General features: G+C 43.1%; 1 protein-coding gene across 3 annotated transcripts in view; it reads left to right on the top strand.

Annotated features, from left to right (window-relative positions):
- Positions 1-25,213, top strand: part of trabd2a (TraB domain containing 2A) — a 65,401-nt gene that overhangs the window by 22,604 nt on the left and 17,584 nt on the right. For all 3 annotated transcript variants that reach the window (XM_017460598.3, XM_053677150.1, XM_047151865.2), the window contains exons 4-5: positions 7,910-8,056; positions 8,168-8,342. In XM_017460598.3, the coding sequence (XP_017316087.1) occupies positions 7,910-8,056; positions 8,168-8,342 (322 nt within the window). The remainder of the gene's footprint in view (positions 1-7,909; positions 8,057-8,167; positions 8,343-25,213) is intronic.

Raw genomic sequence — 25,213 nt, 5'->3', positions numbered from 1 at the left:
GGTCTGATAAGAATCAAGGCCACCCCTCCTATTAGGACTGACAGGCATCAAGGCCATCCCTCCTATTAGGACTGACGGGCACAAAGACCATTCCTCCTACTGTGATTGACAAACACAAAGCTCTCACCTCCAACTGGGACTGACAGGACAATGGCCATGCCTCCTACTAGGAATGATCGGCACAAAGACCACACCTTCAAATAGGACTGATAGGCACAAACAGCCACACCTCCTAACATGTGATGTTCCTGTGATGCTAATGCTTCAAGTCAGGGGACTGGGATGTCCATGGCAGGATCTTGATTTTGTGGTCAGTAAACCATTTCTGTGTTGATTTGGTGTATGTTTTGGATCATTGTCCTGCTGGAAGATCCAACCACGGCCCATTTGAAGCTTTCTGGCAGAGGCAGTCAGGTTTACATTTAATATCTGTTGATATTTGATAAGAGTCCATGATGCCATGTATCCTAACAAAATGTCCAGGTCCTCTGTGCGACACGCCTAATTGTTTTAATTAGTGTCTAAACCTATTTTAACTAACTAAGTACTTCGTGTATGTTTTATGATCTAATCTACTATGATATTGATCATATTGTTGTAATATAAAGCCTGAATTGTGCTACACTTACACGATTTCTGCCTTTTGGCCTCCGGCTAATGTGCCTCGATTTCTAAAAAGAAGGGTGCTGGAGTATAATGATGACTGGTGATTGAGTGTGTGTGTGTGTGTGTGTGTGTGTGTGTGTGTGTGTGTGTATACACTACTCCAGTAATCCAGGCAGCCTGGTGCCATCAGCATTTTCCAGTGGAATGCACGGGTCAGCTCACGGAGGCAGGACCTGCAGAGTGTCTGGAGGATCAAAGCACACACTCCACTAAGATAGCAAACTCACACACCCTGTCTGACCTACACTAGTGTGTGTGTGTGTGTGTGTAAGCCAGGCTCCATCAGACACACAGTGATGACAGGTCTGTCTTTTCAGGTCCAGAAGAGAACCTGCTGTTGAAAGACTGAGTGCTCCGTGCACTTCATGAAACGATCTGATGCTTTCACCGCTCGTCGATCTGGAGCTCTTTTAACGTGTGATAACAGATCTAAATCAAAAGCCTAGATCAGACACGATTACACATTGTCTTTAGATGTAGATCTAGGTTCTGGGTACCCTCCCTGTGAAACTGTTTCCTCCGGTCTTCTAACTGAAGTCTCAGGGTTTCTTCAGTGGATAATCTCAGCACCTTGATACTGCAGACTTGTACCTAAGAACTGCTGCTGTAATCATAAAAAAAAAAAACCCTGCTGTTAATACTATACATCTTCTCAAAACACTTAATACTGTTTGACTTTATAATACACAGTTTTAGAAGAGTAATTATTTATAATCCAGCTATCTGGTGTCACCCAGAAAAGGATTAGCTCCCTTTTGAGTCTGGTTCTTCTCAAGGTTTCTTCCTCATGTCATCTCAGGGAGTTTTTCCTCACCGTTTCCTCACTCTGGAGAGTCTCTATACAGATCGAATTGAATATATAGCTCAGTTTTCATCCACCATTGTTATCGTTGGCGTATAAAGTGGCAATTTATGACTCTTTTGGCCGATTGGACCGTCTTGTTCATGATCAACCAAATCATCTGATTGGCAAGCAGAACGTTGTCTGGTTTTCTGATGATGTGCACTTTCTGAAAGAGTTAAGCAGTCTGGAAAGTTCTCTAGACTGCCAGAGAATCACGGTTGGGCTCTTGGGCAAGACCTTAAACCTTCAACTGCTAATCCAAGCTCTAAACTTGGACTAGATTCTGCCTCGCTTGGAGTAAAAGTGTTTGCCAAAGGAGTAAATGGAGATGTATCTGAGAACACCGGAGATCACATCCAGGACTACAGGCACGGTCGTCCATCTTTTTATATCATCCCCCTTGGACAGGAGGATGGTTAAGGCGCTGGTTTCTCAGCTTTCTTTCTGCTGCTTGGGTGGGATTGTGGGTTTTGGCTTCTAGGCTGACCTTGGAGGAGCATGAGCGCTGCTTGTCAAGCAACATTCTGGGCAAATAATGTTTTTTTGTTTTTTTTTTACAGAAAAAGAAAACAGCAGTAAAGTTCTCATCAAAGCTAATGTGTAAATATTGTGCCAAAGGTCAATGTCATGAGAAAGCGGTTAATGCTCTTTTGAGTAAATCAGGCAAGAGCATTAGTCTGGGGGTGTGAAGCAGACTGAGACGCGGCCATCAGCTATAGCATGCTGAAGCTAGTCCAGGAAAGAATAACGACCAACTGCAGATCGCCAAATTATGGTTATAACTCCATCGATGCTAATTTGTGAAACTAGTCATTGTGCCAAGATGTTGCAAAAGGTCACTACTGTAAAAAGAAGTTACGCTTGAATAAGTGAAGTATTCGCCCCTACTCAATAACACTCCAGCATACTCCCAGCCTATAAAACGCCTCCTCCCCCTCCCAAGTTAATCTTTAACCTGTACTATCACATAAAGTGTATAATAAATAACCAAAGCCATCAACAGAAGACTGCTTCCCTGTCTCTCTCACTTATTTCTTCCCAAGTTCTTTTCTTTTATCCTCCCTTCCTATTCTCATGGGTCTGGTTTAAATTAGCCGTCTTCCATACTTTTAACATTTCTCTCCTGAGCGAACAGGCTGCAAAACTTGAGCGCCGCTTGTCTGCTTAAAACTTTACCTCAGCGCTAATACGGTTTTTATTGTGAACGAGAAACATTCGGGACATTATGCTCCACGATCCTTTTCGTGATCTTGGGGTGACCACAAAAATCCGGTGGTGGCATCGGGGGAAATCCTTGCGTGGATGATGTCAGAGGCATTGCGTGCATGAGACTTTTCCCTGTTTGTTTGCATTCCTCACTGGTGGAACTGGTTGATGTCATGAGAGAGAGAGGTTAAAGCTATTTAAGTAAGTCGAGCAGGTCCATTAGCACGGAAGTGTGACACTGTCCATCAGCGGAGACGTTGGTGTATGAGGGGACACGGCAATCGGTCATCAGCATACCAACGCTAGTGCAGGAAATTTGGTTGTAGTTTCTCAGTAACAAAGATATCATCTGAGGCCTAAGAAGAGCTCGTCTTGTCAGGACCGAGCCGGGTTCGACTGAGCGTGAGCAGAAAATACGCGAAAGGGAAAGTGTGACCCTGAGCGAACAGCACACCTTGAACCTTTTCCATTAAGACGTCTGGCACTCAAGCCATCTCAAGCCATGTGCATCTGAAAAGGATTGCGTGCCCGTTAACGTGGCCTTGTATTCGCTCAAAGCATGAAGTCTTGAGTTTCTCGGATAACATCTATACCTTTTCGTCCATGCCTTTGCTTAAGCGAGATAGATCGATGGAAGTCTTTGGTCTTGGTGTTCGGCCAAGTATGTCGAATGGCCTGCCCCCTGGAGTCACCGTGTGGTGCGTGTCAACCTGGAGAGGGAAAAAAAAACCCAAAAGAAAAACCCACTAAGGACGAATTACACAACCTGACATACTGCCATGCTGGAAACTAAAGACGCTGATGGGTCGACCTGCTCCGCTAACTTTCCCTCAGTTACTCTTAATGCGTATGCACCGACTCCCTCATATTCCACAAGACTGAACAGGTGAAAGCGACCCAGTCTTTCCGTGCTCACGGTGTTTGTTCTGGCCTGATTCATGAGCACACTCATCTGTTTCTGATCACTCTCTCCGTCAGCTCCGACAACAATACTACACCGAGATTAAGCGTTTATTATTTGTTTTCAATGCTCCAGTTGGTTTTACATCACTATCACTTGCTTCTTCTTGTCATTCTACAGTCAAGAGTGACCAAGAGCAGAACTGGGACTACGTCGCCGTTTCAGAGAGAAATTTAACGGCAGTCTATCAGGCCAGGTTTGAATCCATCCATCCATCCATCCATGCATTTTCCATACCGCTTATCCTACACAGGGTCGCCTGGAGCCCATCCCAGGGAACTCGGAGGGACACCTTGGACGGGGTGCCAACCCATCGCAGGGCACAATCATTCACACACTACAGACAATTTGGAAATGCAAATCAGCCTACAATGCATGTCTTTGGACTGGGGAGGAAACCGGAGTATGTGGAGGAAACCCCCAAAGCACAGGGAGAACATGCAAACTCCACATACGCATGGATCGAACCCCCAACCCTGGAGGTGCAAGGCAAACATGCTATTCGTTTATTACTTTTCAAGCACGTAATTAACAGTCGCGCATTTTTGCGAAACCTCGGCAGGTGCCCGGAGACGGTGTTTTTATATTTGCTGTTCTCAAGTCTCAACATAAAATCATTGATATATATATATATATATATATATATATATATATATATATATATATATATATATATATATCAATTCTGTCTGTAGCTGTTTTATTACTGTGTGAAATGTTTTCAGATTTTGTTCTTATATTGTTTTTCTTCTTTGGGGTGCTTGAGGGAATGCAAGTAAGTCGAAGTTATATTTGCTTACTTACTTACTTGTTTGCTTTCTCCTGCCCTGGAGAAGTAGCGATTTCCATTACAAAGAATTATTGACTTTCATAGACCCACCATTCTTTGATATTTGGTGCCACGGGTGTTTATACATGCGTTTGCGCGCGCGTGTGCATGTGTGTGCGCGCATAAATGAACCCATCGAGGCAGATCACAGGAAGAAATGTAATTCACTCCGTTCAAACCCTCTTCTTCTACTCCGTCTCGCTCTCCCCACTCCCACTCTCCCACACACACTTTTCCTTTCTTTCACTCCTTCATTCTCTAAGAGACCCCACCACCCCCACCCCACCCCCTCTCCTCTTCCCCACCCGTGATTTAAGATGCTGAAAGAGGCTCGGCCCCGGAGCAGATGGGAAAAGTTTTTTTTTTTTTTTTTTTTTTTTGTGGTCGGCGGGGTGGCGATAGGCTAATTTGAGTGGCATAAAGCCGGCCCTCTTTCAAATGCAGAGCAGGATGCTTTGATGAGCGAGGGATGAAAGTGACGAGAGAGGAGAGGACGACTGGAGGGGGAGAGCTGGCTCTTTGTCCCAGATGAGAAGGCATCTGCCGCCCTCTGGCCTGGACGAAACCCTGAAACAATGGCCGCCAGGGCCAGAGAGTGTCATCACACGACATGAAAAGAGTCCTTCCGCAACCGGAGTGTGTGTGAGAGAAAGTGAGAGAGAGAGAGTAACGAGAACTCTCTTAAATTCATGCTGAAGCTGAAAGCTCCACAGAGCGGCGTTGTTCACGGGGGAGGCCGGCGGCGTGATTGATTTTTCCCCGTTGAGAAACAAATAAACTTGTTATTTGGTTGAAGGGAGCGCTATTGAGAGCGATCTAAAGAAAGTGGTTTGTGTGTGTGTGTGTGTGTGTGTGTGTGTGTGTGTGTGTGTGTGTAATCAGGGGCTGTGGGCACATTGCTGGGCCAGTGGGTAAACACAGGAGAATTTCATGGTGAGACAAGAGCGAGCTCCTGAAACAGGACCAACAAAAAGAAGAGAAGTAGAACTAATTGAAAGAAAAGCAGCACGCTGCCTTTGATCTCGGAGAAGACTCCCTGATGTTAGCACTTTGTTTTTTGGAAACGGAGTGAGAGAGAGAGAGAGGGAAAGAGAGACCGAAAGAGAGAGGGAGAGCGGAGAGAAGGGGGGAGAGCTTTTGTTCCCGGGCTGAGCTTGGATCGAGAAAAGAAGTGCGAGAAATGAATACTGTTTAAATCTTAGGTCATTCCTTAGCGTAAATACGAAAGGCGCTAAACAAAACAGCGAATGCTGATTGTTGCTTTTGCCGCGATCGTGATCGAAGATTAATCGCGTTTTTCTGCAGGTCGACGTGACACGACAATCTGGAAATGTTTGAGCGTTACATAAACTGATGTGAGGATTAATTAATGAATAGCGTAAAAATAACAAGGATGTTACGAGTTGTGCTTCTAGAATTGAAAACACATCGTACCGTCACGTTTTTACCACGCACGACGCACGGACACCGTATCAGACGATCGGTACGCTCAAGATAAGACGTGCGTACTTTTATCGCTTTCATTCTGGTGGAGTATTCCAGATTCCATCCCGGGAATGCTGGCCTCAATTTGGGAATACCATCCATCCATCCATCCATCTTCTATACCGCTTTATCCTTTTCAGGGTCATGGGGAAACCTGGAGCCTATCCCAGGGAGCATGGGGCATGAGGCGGGGTACACCCTGGACAGGGTGCCAGTCCATCGCAGGGCACACTCACATACACACTCACACACCCATTCATGCACTACGGACAATTTAGACACCAATCAGCCTACCATGCATGTGTTTGGACTGGGGGAGGAAACCGGAGTACCCGGAGGAAACCCCCGCAGCACGGGGAGAACATGCGAACTCCACACACACACACAGGGCCACGGTGGGAATCCAACCCCCGACCCTGGAGGTGTGAGGCGAACGTTCTCCCCAATTTGGGAATACGCCCAGTTATTATTTATAATTTTTCATCAACTGTTTTCAATATTCCTTTGTTGTTATTCTAAAGTTATTCTTAAGTTCATCATGGAAATAACTTGTAATGAGGATGCCTCCAAGCTCCTGACGTCTCCGGTTCCTGGTTCCAGACCAGCAGCGTTCTGGCACCAGAACCCGACCAATTTTGCCGACCGAGAAGCAGATGCTTGAGTTTGGAAAGTGCAGAACTTCATCAGTGGAAAAGGGCTATGAGAGACATACTGTAGTATTTTACATTGAATTCTCCGTTATTGGTCTCCAGTGCTTGATTGCGTAAACACCTGTTACTATAGAGACGATATTTACATCGGATAATCTATACAACAATCGAACATCTATCGCTAAGTAACAACTTGTCCAATGCTGAGTGCCGTTTAACTCGCTTAAAAATCGAAAAAGTTCGTTTCGATCGATTGAGATTTGCTTTCGGGCTATAATTTCGCAAAAAAAAAAAAAAAAAGTTTGAACCTTCGAAGTTTGACGTGACCTCTTCATTCAACTTCACAATGACTACGTTTACATGGACAGCAGTAATCTAATTATTGACCTTAATCTGAGTAAGGTAATAATGTGATTACGGCGTTTACATGACTCGCTTTTAGAATACTCCTGTCATGTTCTCATTTTACATGTCATAGAACATAATTAGAGAAACAGCCCGCGTCATTACGTCACCGCGCCACGCCGTCCGACGTCCCTCCAGAATTTCACGTATCAACATACAGTTCGTCTTCGTTATGGTCCCGTATACAGTTTTGCGTGTTTTTATTTATTTATTTATTTTTTACGAATGCTTTAAGTGCAGTTAATTATTTGTCATGCACCCATGAAGCGGTGGGTGTGTCCCAAACCGCGTACTTACCGTCTATATAGTAGCCGAGATACATGTATTTTTCCCCACTACAGGCCTATAGTAGGAAAGTATGCGATTTGGGACACAGCCGAACTCTCTTGTTCGCCGTAAAACGTGAAACTGCCGTGTGTGATCGCGTCCTGTCGCACAATGCGGTGCAAACTCTCACACGACGTTCATAATGCGACTAAACCAGGAGTACTCCACCTGTCTTAATTAGATTATTGCTCACTCCGATTATGACCTTAATTAGATTAAGGTAAGTAAAAATCGCTGTTTACATGGTAGTTTCTTAATTCGAGTACGGTCTTAATCGGATTAAGAGTGGATTATTGTTGTCCATGTAAACGCAGCTAATGTCATTGAAAAGGAAGAGACGAAAAAAAAGGAACGAGCGAATGCAGACGACATTCCAAATATCTCGTAGGGGTGAATGAGTTCAGGTAAAGATCTTATGCGGATTTACAGATACAAAGAATCACCGTAAATCATTGAATCACCTCCTACATATTGCAAACAGATTGCTGTCTCGTGACGAAGTGTACTAATTGATTTACCCTCGATGTCGGCTTTAGGTGATTTTTGCCCTCAATCAGACGCTGCTTCAGCAGGAGAGTCTCCGGGCCGGGAGTCTGCAGGTCCCCTACACCACCGAGGATCTCATTAAGCACTACAACTGTGGAGATCTCAACTCTATCATATTCAACCATGACACTTCACAGGTACACACACACACACACAAGTAGCATCCACTACAAACCATCAGCACATGAACATCTACCGAAAGAATACAACCTGAAACCACAGTCCGAAATGTGTTTTTATCCTTTCAGGTGCCCAACTTCAACAACGTCACTCTGCCTCCTAGTGAACAGATCACGGCTCAGGAGATCGATAGCTACTTCCGTCAGGAGCTCATCTACAAGCGCAATGAGAGGATGGGCAAGAGGGTCAAAGCACTGCTAGAGGAGCATCCCGACAAGAGCTTTTTCTTCGCTTTCGGAGCAGGTCTGTACACCGATTGATCATTTCAGCTTTTTCAAAATCCACTGTTCTTCTCTGCTTTCCAGTGCAGGTTGGTTTTTTAGGGATGTCTTGGCATTTGAAATGGTGCCATTTCATTGGACGGCCTCCGTTTTAGGCCGTAATATATATCCAGAGGAACATCCAGTCTCGTCGTCCTTCACTTTAACATTGCGTATCTTTTGGGAAGTTCGTCCAACTGTGATGGTGAAATTGTGTTCGGGATGAAGGCCGTACGCATCCTGGTTTTTTGTTCTGGAACAACATGAACAGCACGATCCATCCTCCTCCATAATATGTTTCCAAACTCTACAGCTCTCATCCCCGGTTCAGTGTGAGGTCAGCTGTAGATCATCAGCGGCCCAGAGCGAGCATTACATGAAACGAGCCCCAAATCTGATTATGGCTACTTAGAGCAAATGACTTAAATTCTTTTCATTGTAAGTGCTGCACTCATGCAGGGAGGAGAGGGCTTAGTGTACCGGCGTTTAAGTCAAAATGACTGTGATCTGCTATTGAACCGCTACAGACAGCTATTGAGGGACTAATAAACGGCAAAGTCGCTCTCTACGACCAGGTCCTGAGGGCCGAGTTTAACACAGCCGACTTATAGACTCCGGCAATCTGTTTATTGCCATATCATTGGCTTCATTTAACGCCAAACTGGAAGCAGGGGAGTTTATAAAGGCCAGGAAGTGTGTGAACTTTGGAGAGTTCATGAGGGCAGTGTGTAGAGGCCTGAAGTGGAGTGAAGGAGACTCGACTCTTGAGGATGCCATCGCTTTTCCATCTTACGCTCTTGGAAGGGTTAAATTTAGAACCCAGAAAGGTTTCTTTGGGTTGTTACACTGGGGAATCGTTAACCATAGAATCATATAGTGTTTTCCGATGAAGTACTGGCCCTATAGGAAGGTATGAACCCATAAGTGTTTAAAGAACCTTTGAGAAACGCTACGCTTCCTCGCAACGTTGCCAAGCGTAAAAGGCCACGGTGCTTCTAAAGTTCATCAGTGCATTTCCCTTAGGTGTTAAACGCCAACTCTACCAAAATATGACTTCATTTTATTTTTTTTACTGCTAATGATAGTGTGTGAATGCTGTAAAGTGCAGGCACAAAAGAGTGAGCACTTCATAGTCGTTGGGAGAAAAACAAGAAGTAAAATAAGGAGTGTGCTTTGAGTACGGAATTGGTTGAAGGGAGTAGCACAGCCTTGGACAACCACTTTCTACAAAAAGATCCTGGTCCAGCACCTTGCCACCCAAATGCTAACCTTTTAACGAGAAGGCATCTAATGCCTTTAATCAACAGTAAATGGCAACCTTACCTATTGCTCTAAAGCAAGATTTTAAGCTTTGGTTAGATTTCATAACCTGGTCTTCCAAACTAGCATCTTGGGCTGTTCTTGCAGATTTGGATATTTGGGTCATTTAAGTGCTTACATTTTGACTGACTTGGTTGAAATAACTAGCACAGCTTAAACCAGTCACAGTTTCCAGACCCACCTTGAGCTTTCAAACTAGGGCCTTGAACTGTTGTTAGCAGATGAGGGTGAACCAGCTAAATGCTAAATATGTAGCTTCATGCTGCTTCTGAGGATAGGACTGTTTTTAGTCCAGTTTTGCTTCTGAGTTTGTGCTTCAATTGGGTTGATTGGTCTGAAATAACTAGCGTAGCTTAAGCTAGTCTATAAAAACCAACCTTGGTCAGATTTAGGTGGATATCTGCCACCTAAATGCTGACCTTCGGAGAAACACGCCTCAAATCAATGGTAAATTTTGAAGCAGCTGCTTCCAAAGATGGGAATTCATTGGCCAGGTTGAACCTGGTGAAGTACAAAGGAAAATGAAAACAAAGCAAAAATCTGTTGGGTTTTTTTTTTCCCCATGGACTTTCCCTCTTTTCAAATTCAACCACCCATCCAGTCTAGGCTTCAGCCCAGGAAGCATCTGTTTACCTCTGCAGAAAAATGCGATAAGATAAGGGGGGGGGGAAACCCACAAGACAGGGTCGTCTTTACACGTTCCAGGTGTACGACAATGTGGAACGCATGGCTGACGATGTTAGCGGTTCGATTTCCATCATAACGAAGCACCCATCGTTGGGTTAGATCGCTGATTAGAAAGACCTGGAAAGAAATCTGACCGAGGGGTCTCGAATATCACCCTCTAAAGCTGTGTACATAAGCCAAGGCTGACAAACATTGGGCTCGTCGAAATGAATCTCGTCAGGCGGAGCATGTAGTTAGCACCTCTTTACTGAAACAATTAGAGCTCTTTGTTACATTACTTGGTCTGTTGACACCTGATGGGGGAACTGATAAGAAGACCGGCATGTCCGAACACGATCGGATATTCAGCTGGAGATCTAGAGATGTGTTCACATTAGAACCAGGAATTGCCCCATGACCCAAAATGTGCTAACGTTAACTAACTACGTTATTTTAATGAGGAATCGTCTGGGTTTGTCGTGAAACACGTGCTAAGCTGGTTTTCAGTACATTAACCAAATTCGGAGGCACTGAGATCACACAAGGTGTAGGATGAAATGTCATGAAAACAGACCCCAAAACGTTTGGTGGTGTTTGAAGAAAGGATTATCTGACCTGTAGATGACTTCTCAAGCAATCAGACTGGCCCTTTTAGTCACATATGCTCTGATTGCTGAGATAATGTGATTAGTAAACAGGCAGATAAGCAAACACATTGCTAGTTAATAGCCAACGAGTGACTACTTCAGTCCAGTCGCACCAGTTTGTCCGTAGAAAAAAGGAGAAAGTATGGGACGGACAGAGACGGAACAAGTAGCTGAATGAAAGGGAAAAATGTAAGAGACGGGTTCAAATAACCGGGGATCCACTATCAAACTAGCGATTGTTGGACACCAAAATTCCAGCTACCACTAGAACCTCTTAGCTAGCTAGAAACGTGAACTCGTACATCACATTATCATTACATTTAAGACAATTGTGTAGTATTATTAACCCAGATTTACTGCCTTTCAAAACTGATTCTATGCCATTTTTATATAGTGGCTCACTGGGTACAAGTGCCTATTTGTGTGTGTGTGAACAGTCTGCTGAGCTAAAGGAAGTGTGTGAGTGAAAGCAGAGAGAGGGCTAATAGGGCAATCCCTAACAAGGACTCTGTTTCATGGCCCGGTCCTGTGGGGATTGCTTTACAAGGTTCTGAGTGCAGAGAGGTGAGGGAAAATGATCTCAACCCCAATCACCCGAAGCCCCGCAGTCCGACCTTCTCTCTATGGTCTAATGTCGATGCGGAATGGTCTCGTACGATAAGTCAAACCAACTGGACAAATTAGCAGTCAGAATTTTGCGACTCGCCCAATGAGCTCAGAAGTTCGCAACTAATGAAAGGAGCTCGGAGCTTTGCGACACACCCGATGAACGTAGGACTTCGCAACTCGTCGAATGAACTCAAAACGGTTAATACAGAATTTTGCGAATAATCAAACGCACTCGGAAATGTGTGACGCGTCCAACTGATTGCATGATCTCAGAACTTTGGAACTCATCCATTAAACTCAGAACTTCTCAACTCAGTTTCTCAGTGAACTCGGAACTTCACAGCACACCCAAAGAACCCAGAACTTTGGAACTCATCCAGTGAACTCAGAACTTCACAATTCATCCCATTAATACAGAATTGTGCAAATACTCGGATGAATTCAGAACTTTGCAACACATCCAATGAACTCAGAACTTAATAACTCATCAAATTCAGAACTTTGCAACACATCCAATGAACTCAGAACTTAATAACTCGTCAAATTAATTCAGAACTTTGCAACACATCCAATGAACTCAGAACTTAATAACTCGCCAAATTAATTCAGAACTTTGCAACACATCCAATGAACTCAGAACTTAATAACTCGCCAAATTAATTCAGAACTTTGCAACACATCCAATGAACTCAGAACTTAATAACTCGCCAAATTAATTCAGAACTTTGAAACGCATCCAATGAACTCAGAACTTAATAACTCATCAAATTCAGAACTTTGCAACACATCCAATGAACTCAGAACTTAATAACTCATCAAATTCAGAACTTTGCAACACATCCAATGAACTCAGAACTTAATAACTCGTCAAATTAATTCAGAACTTTGCAACACATCCAATGAACTCAGAACTTAATAACTCGCCAAATTAATTCAGAACTTTGCAACACATCCAATGAACTCAGAACTTAATAACTCGTCAAATTAATTCAGAACTTTGCAACACATCCAATGAACTCAGAACTTAATAACTCATCAAATTCAGAACTTTGCAACACATCCAATGAACTCAGAACTTAATAACTCGCCAAATTAATTCAGAACTTTGCAACACATCCAATGAACTCAGAACTTAATAACTCGCCAAATTAATTCAGAACTTTGCAACACATCCAATGAACTCAGAACTTAATAACTCGTCAAATTAATTCAGAACTTTGAAACGCATCCAATGAACTCAGAACTTAATAACTCGCCAAATTAATTCAGAACTTTGCAACGCATCCAATGAACTCAGAACTTAATAACTCGCCAAATTAATTCAGAACTTTGCAACGCATCCAATGAACTCAGAACTTAATAACTCGTCAAATTAATTCAGAACTTTGCAACGCATCCAATGAACTCAGAACTTAATAACTCGTCCAACGAATTCAGAACTGCACAGTTTGCCCAAGAACTTCCCAACTAATGAATGAATGTACTCAGAACTTTGCAGTTCATCTATTCGACTCAGAACTTCACAACACACCCAAAGATTTCAGAACTTCACTGCTCATTTAAACATTCAGAACCCATCCACTGATAAAATAACATGTCCAATTGGCTTGACCTTTATGTGACCTTTCATTTGCCTGAACATCAGCAATGTCCTTCCAGACATGTATTCAAAGTCTTCTCGCACACATCGTCAGGTTCTGACACGCACTATGCTACCGCCCAATCTCTCAAAGCTTTATTTTGACAGTAAGCAAATCCTGTTTACACCAAACGAATGTTTACCGCACTATAAATATCCCGAATTGTGGTTCCATGAAATATGGTGTTTGTTTGCTACTCGGAGCTATTCGTGCACAGAGGAATTTCTCTCACGATTCGTGCTGAAGATAGTCAGCGGAAAACCAAAACCAGTGTGGTCATTTTCTCTTTCGTTCACTTTTTTCCTTCTGCTCCTGTCTCACCATTCTCTAGTGGAGGAATCTGTGGAATGGCAGTGAAATTAGTATAGAGTGATGTTGCAGTTATACAGCATGAGGCCTAACGCGGACTGAGGTACAGGGTACAGGTCACGACCCCGAATTAATCAGAGAGATGGAAGCTAATGGTGTAGAAAGACCTTGGTGTGTACTTGGATTGGGATCAAGCCATGACCTCTAGCTATTCAGCTGAACGAAGTGGCCATGACGGGGCACAATAATAACTGAATTTACACCGATGAACCAGTTCAAAAGTTTACACGCTTGATTCTTAATCCCGTGTGTCGTTACCTGGATGATCCACGACTGTTTTTATATTTTGTGAGAGTTCTTCACGAGTCCCTTGTTTGTCCCGTGCCATTAAACCGCCCACTGTTCTTCAGAAAAATCCTCCAGGTCCGGCACGTTCTTTACTGTTCCAGCATCTTCAACATACAATCTTGTACTCAGGACTCCTTTAGTGAACCGTGGACTAGTTCAACAAAGCCTTCATGTAAAAACCATTACGAACTTTCTTTTACTCGCACACTATCCGTCGTTACCCAGATGAGGACGGGTTCCCTTCTGAGTCTGGTTCCTCTCGAGGTTTCTTCCTCAGATCATCTCAGGGAGTTTGTCGTCACCACCGTCTCGCTCAATTGGGATAAATTCACACACTTAAAATCTCTATCCCGTGTTTATATATTTCTGTGAAGCTGCTTTGAGACAACGTCCGTTGTTAAACGCGCTATACGAATAAAACCGAATAGAATCGAATTGAATATTATATATTGAATATATACAATATTGTAATTGAATATTGAATATCCATCTTCTCACACGGGGGGGCGGGCTGTAAAAGTGTAAAGTGTTATTATTTAGTCTTCTGGGAAACATGTAAATATCTTATGTAGTTTCTGAACGGAACTACAACTAGATGGGGAAAAAAACAAACAAACCCAAAATGAGCCAGTGTGAATTCCTTAAGCACTTGAGATTCTACCTGATTCTGCTATCTAGATAGTTAAAGTTAATGCAAATATTATGACGTTTTCTCTGATTTGTGAATCTGGTCGTTCTGCTGGAATTTTGACCTTCGCACGACTCTTCTGCCAGTCAAGTTTGTTTGTTCTTTTCTTCTTAAAGCCTCTTGTGTTGAAGTTTTCCAGAAGCGTCGCAGCACAAAGATCATCATGAATCGGTGGGACGAGTACCTCATTATGATAATCTTGGTCAACTAAAATAAACTTGGACGAATTCTGCCGGAGCAGTTTCGTTAATACAAATAATGAGAGCATGGGGAGAAAAAAAAAAAATTCTTCTTCTTCAGGAAATTCAGATGTTTTGAAGCAGTGAATGTGTGCAGGTCTGGGGGAGTGCTGGGTCAGTGGTTAAAGGCTCTGGGTTACTGATCAGAAGGTCAGGAGTTCAAGCTACCACTATTGGGCCCTTGCGCAAGGCCCTTAACCCTCAGTTGTATTAATGAGATAAATGTAAGTTGGTCTGGATACATTACAGGCATCTACCAAATACCAGTAATGTTAAGGAAGCAGGGTTGAATTATACAAAAAAAAAAAAACTATTTCTTAATGTATAATGGACGGCTTGGGGAATAAACACGAGATGTTCAATGGATTAATACATGAATGTAAATAGAAGTAAGAATTTTTGAAGTATTTGAATGATTATATTTCAATTTAAAGTGTAGTTACAGTGGGCACAGTCACGCACTATGTCCTGTAGATGCACAGAGGTTGTTTGAAACGCCTTTTAATTTGACTTTATATTTGTAAACGTAATATGAGTGAGAGGAAAATCACACCCCGATCGTAAATCCCCATTTTTTTTTTTAACAACACCGGGTTTTTTTTTTTTTTTTTCTCAAAAGTCTTGGTTGATTGTGCGAATCTAAAATCGGTGGCATGTCTACAGATTGTGCAGCAGGTTTAAACGGATTCAGGCCTAACAAGGCTTTCATTCATAAATCCCATCATAAAGCTGAGCCATTTGAGCTATTTGAATTTGCATGCAATTTGACGGCTAAGAAATACTAAGCTGCGGGAGACATGTGGTAATGTTTAAAGCGCTGCCGCAGATCAGAGTAACTCAATACAGGTACCTCATTCGAGTCACACGGTGCCTTTTGTCATTCATTTCATTTTCTCACACTAGCAAGATCTGTTTACAGGTTATCGAATTCCTGCTTTAGGGAACCGTTCTGGGCGAGAGAATAGCCGAGCAGCTGTTCGACCCATCACAAAGTCCTTAGTAGAAAAACCACAAATTCAAATATTTGTGGGCATGTAATTGCGACCGCGGCTGTAAGCTTCAGTGTTTACGTTTGGATCTTGTATTCTTTTCACACACAATTAAATTCGCTTTAGAGTCCCTCCTCAGACGACGTGCTAAGCGAGAGCCGGGGTTACATCTGGCAAGCTGAAATGTGTTGTGTAGCGTAAAGAGAGTTTGACGTTTACAGCGGTGAACCGAGGCCTTGTTGATTTATCCCAGGATCTGACGGACGTTTTATCAGACCTCCGAGCACCTCCGCAGCTCGGCGATAAGAAGCACGTCGTCGATTATCGGTTAGCGGTTTCTAAAGTGACGTCTGAGAAATGTATTCTTTTTTTTTTTTTTTTAAATTATTTTTTTCTTTTTGCAAGCTTGTTACATAAATCTGGTACGGATGCCAGAACGACTTTCACATCCACATATCCACATATACAAAATGGCTTCAGGTTTAGAGTAGAACAAAACATGCTGCAGGCTCTCCCATCACCCAGAATGGCCATTAATGTGAAGGGGACCGGCGTGGCGCTAAACTGGCGTTCCAGTCTCACCGCTCTTTATGAGGGTTGGTGTTTTGCAGTGGGGTGATTTATCACCGTGCGAATGGCTGTGAAACCGTTTACGAGTGCCGCATACGAAGAGCTATAGCCTGGAAACACTTCCACCGCCGACAGCACCGAGGTGGCAACATGGCGCCGACGGGGTGCCAAGCAGGTGCCAACAAGATCACCGAGTTTTACTGGTCCCGAATCAGTTACACTGGCTGGTAACGACGTACAGATTAATTTCCTGGCATTTTACTGGTTTCATGTTAGCGGTATTGGCTAATCCTACTTGCAGACTTGGCACCAGAGTCAGCTTGGCTGTTACTGAAAGAATTCGGAAATGAAAAGACACATGCACACCGGCACGAGGAACTAGCCATTATCTCGTGGGCTGAATTGCATTTTATGCATCTTCGCAACACCATGTGTGCATGCTAACAGTGAAACTATGCCACGCTAGCAAGCCTCGACATCCCCCTTTGATAAAAGGCACAAGCTGAATCCAGTTCACCTCCACACTTTGACCTCTGCACCACCCAGGGCTGTGGTTACACGCACCTGGAATTCGGATTTTATTCTCTTTGCCCTGAGCCAACTTCCAAACAGTCGCTCCCAAATAGTCGGCGCTTTATGATAGAGAGGAAAGAATTGCATATCTAGTTATTAGCGGCTGACGCAAAGCAGAAGGATTGTACAGGCCCTTTTAAGTCTCGAGTCTGGAGGCGGGGTGGCTACGAGGTAAAGACAGTGCGATAACGCTGCTCCTCGAGCCGTTTATGGCCTGTTTTCAGGCGCTCGAAGGCACTTTTTTTTACCCCCTCTCTCCCTTCTTTGTTTTGGAGAGCCTTTAAGACTGTAGGATTATGCTGCCCTTATTGGATTCTCTTAATAAAGTGCAGGAGCAGTGGGGGTCAAAGTTCAGAGGTGCCTCAAAGTCTTTGTGAGGATCACAGTGTGTTGCGTTTACAAAGCCGGACTTCTAGGGATCACGAAGTAAGAAAATAAGAACGACAAAAAATAATAAAAAAACAAAGAAAAAAATATCATCCGGATCAAATGTGTACGCGTATGTGTGGCAGTATCTAGCGTCGTCGTTACCGTAACAACAAGATGACCGAGAGTCCTGTCAATCATGAGTGTAACAAGTAGATATCTTTAATTCACCACGTTAGCCAAGTGTTTATTCGCACTATGTCCCAAACCGGTCTCACATTATTATTATTATTATTATTACAACAAGTTTATAACGATTCGTACGACTGAAAGGATTAGTTTAAAATCTTAAAATGTGTAACAGGAACTTTGTTTGCTTACAGGAAGCGTTTTACGCTCCCGAATGCAACGTAATGCAAAAAGTACGTGTGCACAATGTACACTGACTACGTTTACATGCGCGTCGATATTCTGATATAAATCGGAACTGAGCAATAATTACTACTGACTCTGAATTCAGATTAAGACGATATTCATTCTCATTCCCACCCCCTGGAATATGCCTGTTTTAATCGGATATTTGTTACATGTATACATCTTATTCAGAAAATCCACCCAGAGGACATATATGCGCATGGCCAGTCCGCAAGGAATTATGGGTGCTAACGGATGCTATGCTGTAGGCTAGGCATTTAGGAATGGCAACTCATTCATACTTACATCAGCCATGTATACAGGAATATTCTGATGCCTGTACGCATATAAACGTATTCGGAATGCGGCTGCAACCCGGATTATAGACCTTAAACGGAATTCGATGTGCATGTAAACGTAGCCATCGGATGTAATCTGATTCGAAGGATTGCACGACTTTTACGTGACGAATAAAACGCTCCGGAACAGTGCGTCGGGGTGGTGTCACGTGTTAGCGTCCTTATTTTCCAATAACGGCGCGTTTTATTCCTCTTGTGCCTCGGCAATTTGACAACGATGAAATGATTGTGGCTTAACTGAAGAACAGTGCAGTTTAGAGTTATGTTTAATGTCGTGGAGCGACCTTGGAACGAGTCCGCTTACGTTATAGCCTCTATAAACGGTCGTTAACTCACCAGCCTCGCTTTTTTCGGAGTTCGGAGCGTGAGCTACTCTCAGAGCTGCTGTTATAGAAAATGAATCAACACCTTCTGACCAATCAGAATTCAGAATTCAACGGCGTGGCCTTAAAAGTTCTATTTCTCAGACAGACCTCGTATTCAGATTGGTCTCAATTGGTTTACATGAAGTGAGATATATATATATATATATATTCCTATTCGGCTATCGGTCAGACATTAACAGATTCTAAAGCTGCATTTTAACCTAGCTACTGACTGAAACAAGCTATTTTCAGGCTGTATTATAAGATAAAATGCATTATGTAGTTTAATACATGTATTCTGCGAAAGCCGAGAGGAGGAAATGGTCTTGTAAAGAGCACAGAAGAGAAATCTGGCCCGAGTACAGTACAGTTCTTAATGAGTAAAGCATGCTCTGGCAAATGCCGGAGCGTATTAAAGCTTTCTGGCGCTAGGAGAATCTCTGCTATCATTTGGTGTATGTTGTTTATTGGATGCCTGACATGCAGAGGGTTGTATTTTTTTCCGACCAGTTAGGAAGTCAAGTAGACAATCAACAGATTGCATCCGACTGAATAATAAACCGCTTTATAGTACATTTGTATACATGACCAAACGGTGTGTGTTGTATGTTCTGGTTGTACACAGAGCCCTCCGACATATGCCCCATGATGCATTGCAAAGCTGAAGAAGCATAAACACTGTGCACTTAGTTCAACCCTTGCTATCAAACACACACACACACACACACACATACAATGAGAAACCAAAGGCAGCTTCCTGAGTGTGTATGGAATTTCTGTCCATCAGCATTAGCGTTCTTACCGCCACTGCCACCATCACGCTGACTCAACAGATCTTACGCCGAGATTACAGCCGCTCAAAACGACGCCCTGGCTCGGGAACAGACACGTGAGATGACACGCTCACGTAGATCGATCGGCTCCTGTTTATTTTTGCTGGAACGTTTACGTTGAGCTTGTTCCTGTTCTCATCTCCTCCTTTCTCTTTCCGTAAGATTCAGGCCAGTTCATTATGCTTGGGTTGGCAGAGAGAGTGTGTGTGGTGTGCGTGTTGGAGATGTGTACCACCTCACCGATTCAAAAGGCAGTCTGGGCCACCACAAACTCATGGGCCATTGGTTTATTTAGGGAAAGCTTGCACAATCTGGTGTCTGGACTTTTGGCTACTATTATACACACACACACACACGCACACACACACACACGCACACACACACACACGCACACACACACACACACACACACACACACACACACACACACACACACACACACACACACGCAAGAAAATGTAGAGCCAAACCATGACAACACTGATCTATGGTGCAATCTAGATCATGAGTTACAAGTAAATAGATAAATAGATAGATGGATGGATAGACAGATAGATAGATAGATAGATAGATAGATAGATAGATAGATAGATGGATGGATCTATGGATAGATAGATGGATAGATGGATAGATAGATGGATGGATGGATCTACGGATGGATGGATAGATAGATGGATGGATGGATCTATGGATGGATGGATAGATAGATAGATAGATAGATAGATAGATAGATAGATAGATAGATAGATAGAAAGATAGATAGATGGATCTATGGATGGATGGAGGGATAGATGGATGGATAGTTAGTTAGATAGATGGATGGAAGGATGAATGGATGGATAGATAGATAGATAGATAGATAGATCTATGGATGGATGGAGGGATACATGGATGGATAGTTAGATGGATGGAAGGATGGATGTCTGGATAGATAGATGGATGGATGGATAGATAGTTAGATAAATAGGTAGATAGATGGATAGATGGATGGATAGATAGATAGTTCGATAAATAGGTAGATGGATGGATAGATAGATAGATGGATGGATGGATGGATAGATAGATAGATAGATAGATAGATAGATAGATAGATAGATAGATACCTTGTCTCATATATGTTACAGTGCAGTGAAATTCAGAGCTGTGGTATTTTATCTCAGAAAACTACAGGAAATAAGGACACCTCAACACCTTTACCCTTCTTTAAAACACAAGATCTATAAATAAACAAATTAAAACAAACAAAAAAGACCATGCATTCCTGATACCCCAAACAGATGACTGCTAGTAAATTAGCCTGCATTTACAGTATCACGGGTTGACATCATAGTCTCCATTTGCATCACCAAAAATATACCATAACAAAACAAAAAATATACCATAACAAAACAAAAAATATACCATAACAAAACAAAAAATATACCATAACAACCTCGTTAGCATCTAGAACGTTAGGTAGCTAGGTGGCTTAGCATGCTCACGTTCTCACGAGTAAAGCTTCTGGTTAGCATATTGTGGAAATCCTCTAATAATCTGGACGTGATTGGTTCAAACATGGAGCCTATTTTGTGACAAAACTGAGCTCATAAATAATGTTAACCCGTTCAGTACTTTACAATAATATAAGAAATAGAAATTCGACACAAAACCAGCCGTTAGAGAGGTGTAAATCAGTGAAAAATCACATGTTTTAGGACAAACGAGGTAAAACGCAGTGCTGTGGAGAATGGCAACTCTGATGATTGAAATGATTGTTTTTCATTATCCTTTTCCTTTATTCTGTACGAAAAGGAGCCTGAGAAGGAAATTGCATTACTTCTACCTAACCGAACCTAAAGCAAGCTGGCCAACCTGGCACGCACAATTTAATCCCGGTCTGCACTGGAGCAAAGCGCACTCTGTGTTCTGTCTAGTAAAGGAAATAACGTAAATGATATTTGATATCTGGCTCTCGCTGGAACAGCGCTACACTAATTAATCACTGACTCTGGTACTGGCTGCTGTTTGAAAGCTGTACTTAAAGAAGACGGAGTGGACTCTTTTAGGTGGACTCTCGTTTGAAATCATGCCCATGTAAAGTCTGTGTCGTCCTCGCAGAGTGCTTGGTGCGCGCTCTCATCTCCTCGTATCGGGTTTTTGGAATCGCAGGAATGGTCTGAGCTAGCCTTTTCCACTCGGGCCGGTGAACGTGAAACAGAAACTCCGACGCTTCACAGAACGCGCCGTCTTTAACAGGACTCTTCCATCTACGTTCCTGTAAAGCCGGGGAGACCTGTCGTATCCGCAAAGGGTGGATCCGGTGTGGGTGCGGGTTTTCATTCCAGTCAAACAGAAGCCACACTTGATTTTGAATCAGTTGAGCTTGGATTTCAGTAAACTCGGGTTTGGCTTCTGCTCGGTCGGAATGAAAACCCGCACCCGCGCCGAGTCTTTCCGGATAAGATCGGACACGTCCGCCGTAAAGCGTAAAGGAGGCCGGTGATCAGACGGCAAAAACGTGGCGTGTCGTCGACCGGTCAGGATTGGAAGGAGTCGGTGCACTTCTGTAGTGCTCAGTGATGGGACACAATGCGGGGTGTGCTGTTATGAGAAAATAATCAACGGCAGGGTGGTGTGATGAAGTGGCGTTACTCTTACCGTCTCAAAGTCGAGGTATTTTCCAATAACAGTGCGTCAAGACCTGTTTTATTCCTTTTCCACCATAGCAGTTGAGCAGTTGTACCTTTTATCCATTTATAGTTGCATTCAGAACTCTTTTGCTGGACTCCTGTTTGAAATGATGCTCGTTCAATTCAATCCAATTCAATTCCATTTTATTTGTATAGCGCTTTTTACAATAGGCATCGTCTCAAAGCAGCTTTACAGAAATATCAACACGGTACACAGATATGGATTGGATCATGGGATTGGCAACCAAACGCTTTCAATCCAAGGCCTCTTTCTTCTTCTTCATCTCCTTGTATCACATTTTGGCATCATACCTAGCCTTTTCCAGACGGCCATGCTTTGCGAATCGGAAAAAAAAAAAAAAAACACTCGGGTATCTTTTCCATCTCGGGTCCTGTGAAGTGTATTGTAAACTGGACCGATGATCAGACTCGAAAGGCGCCCGGTTATTGACCTGTCTAGATTTCTGATAAACATTCGAGTCAGTCAGTCAAGCTTGCTGTGATGGATTCTCTCGAGCAGAGATGGTGGTGTTATGGGTGTTTTGTTTAGTTTTTTTGTGTGAATCGGTGCTTTTCTGTAGCGTTTCGCTTTGGGATTCCTGAACGCTTTCATTGGGACTCGAGCATGGCACAGAGAATGTCTCGCTGGTTAGCGCTGGCATCGGGTTGAGATGCTATCTGCGCCCGCCTTTGCGTGCGTTCCTTAATAAAAACAGATATAACAGATATGACGTGTATTGAAGCATAAACAGTGACGGGATCCTGAATAACCTCTCAGCAAAAACCCATGTAGTCACTTGCCATAGATAACTCATGCCCTGGATGTTTGTTTTTTTTTTCTTTTTCCCCTTCATATTTTAATTGGAACAATCTTAATCATTTATTATACTGAATTCTTACTTGTCCATGCATTGGCGCACATTCGAACGGAAATTGAAACCACGCCGTTTTGTAGCAGTGCCTCAGACCTGTCAGTAGATTGTTAACCTAGCACCGGCGCTCCATTTTTCACGCTAACCGCCACCCGGTTCGCGGAGATGGATTTCCTGTCCTTAAAAAGCGCTCCGATTCGGTTAAAAGATTCAAACCGCGAATAAACGATTCTCTCTTTTCGGATACCGCTGCAGGAAACCATTACATGAGAACAGTCCAACAAAAACATGTGGCAAATTTGTTCTACATTGTAGGTTTAGCTTATCTGCTACTTATCAGGGTCGCCCAGCGCCGCTCTCTCCCCAAGTACGCTTTATTGTTTATAATATTTCGGATGCTTGAAGAAGTTTCCCGGTACTGATGGAATCATGACTTAACGCTTGGAAACAGACACAAAGGGCATTAATGAGCGCAGAGTAGAATGCTAAAATAACATCGAGGAGATTTTTTTTGGCTCGTTCGCTGGCTTCAGGTCTTTACTGGAATTTGTACAGCACTTACCTCTACAATCTCAATAAGCCAAGACAGAATAAAGCGTACTTATGTCAAGCCCAAAGGCTCCAATAACAACAAGCCATTTGAAGCCATTAAAATTGCCACAGAAGACCTCAGGCGTGGAGGAAGCCCTGTGTATCTCAGAAATTCCCTGGTAATATTGGCTTACTCCAGTTTTTTGGCCCACGTTTAGTGTAATATATAATTAATCCCATTCCCCTTTTAATAAACCTAGCTTTCAGAGTTCAGTCCAAAGGGCTTGATTTCATAAGACACTGTTATTCCATGATCATGCTCATGCAGTTCCAGAAAAACATAACTGCGCTAACGGCTTAACATTTCGTCTAGCTGTACATCTATCAGACGTCAGCAGTACCGAGAAGGTCTTAGTGGTATTCTCAGGTTTCATTCATGTTTTCAGGTTCTCCAGAGTTCCTTCGCTAGCTGCTCAGCTAGCACTAAGCGCTGTCATTTTTCGGGCACTTGTGAAACCCACTTAGCTTAGACGGCTATACATTCGGCCCCAACGTTACACGGCTATAAATTTCGACCGAGCGGACCCACTTGTCTGAGGGCCAACGATTACCGTCTATCTTTCAGACACTAAGGTGGTTATTTTGACCTGTTGGCCGGTTACGTCTGGCTACGGTATCCCATTAGCCTAGCATTGACAAGGGAAGTGGGGGGGGGCTGGGGGTAGCTTCAACCTGTCGTTAGCCTGATCGAGGTCAGTTAAGGGTTAGACTAGGAGCCAGCGAGTCCGAGCTGATAAATATCAAAGGCTGAGCCTCTTAGACAGGGCGAAGTTAGCAAGCACTACACACTTTCCGAGCGGCTTCAAGATCTGTGTACGTACTCGAGCGTAAATACTTTACCCTTAAGCTCTGTGTCCAAAATGGAGTATATATTGATGATATTGACAGAAGTAATCAAAGAAATAAGTCATAAAGCACAACAGGAAGTGCTGTTACAGGAAAACAATTCATGTCGCGTTCCTGTAACAACAGGTCCTGAAGTGTTTTATTCTTCTTACACTACATGTTTTCCTACAATGACAATGTTCCATTGACTAAAGCTCAGCACAATACTTTTTTTAAAATTTTGTTTACTTATTCATAGTTACATTTGATGTCGTGGGAAACAACATGCGAGCCTGAGCTGATGTTGGAGGCGGGACACTTCAGATTCTACAGAGCATTTGATTGGGCAGGAAATCTGATGAGACGCCGAAGTGCACAATGATGTCATCAAAACGGTTGATCCGTATCGTTGGTAGCGAGAGACTGCCAATTCTGAATGCGTATATCTTCTAAACGCGGATCTTCTCCTTGTTTCGGAGCAACACTAGCTTACCGATAACATTAAGGCTGACACGTTCATACTAAAAGCGTCCGTTTCGATTTCACGGAGACTTTGATAATAAGAACACGGTTTGTTATCAGGCGTAGATTACTGTATGTCGAACCCCCATCACGCAACACACAAGTCCATGTGAATGCGCCGTTGCTATAGAAACCATAACGGATCAAGCTGCAGTCTGAACCGATCGGATTTGAGGATTCAGCGGTGCTGTGGTGTAAAATATCGTTTCTAATCACACTAAGTTATATTTCTTCAGCATTGGTCCGTTCTCTCTCTCTCCGAGCTTCATGAAAAAAAAATTTAAATAAAAATCCTCGCTGTCCGTCCAGAGAACAAAAATAACGACTGTGGTTTAATAAGTCCGTAATCTGCCCATAAGCACAAGGCTGAATATGGGATGTCATGGTATGTGCATTAGCATCAAAGTTCTCCCAAGTATCCCAGCAGTCCTTGTGGGTGG

The sequence above is a fragment of the Ictalurus punctatus genome, chromosome 28 (assembly GCF_001660625.3).
Source record: "Ictalurus punctatus breed USDA103 chromosome 28, Coco_2.0, whole genome shotgun sequence".
In the NCBI taxonomy this organism is placed as follows: domain Eukaryota; kingdom Metazoa; phylum Chordata; class Actinopteri; order Siluriformes; family Ictaluridae; genus Ictalurus; species Ictalurus punctatus.
This window is presented reverse-complemented; position numbering and strand designations above follow the sequence as displayed.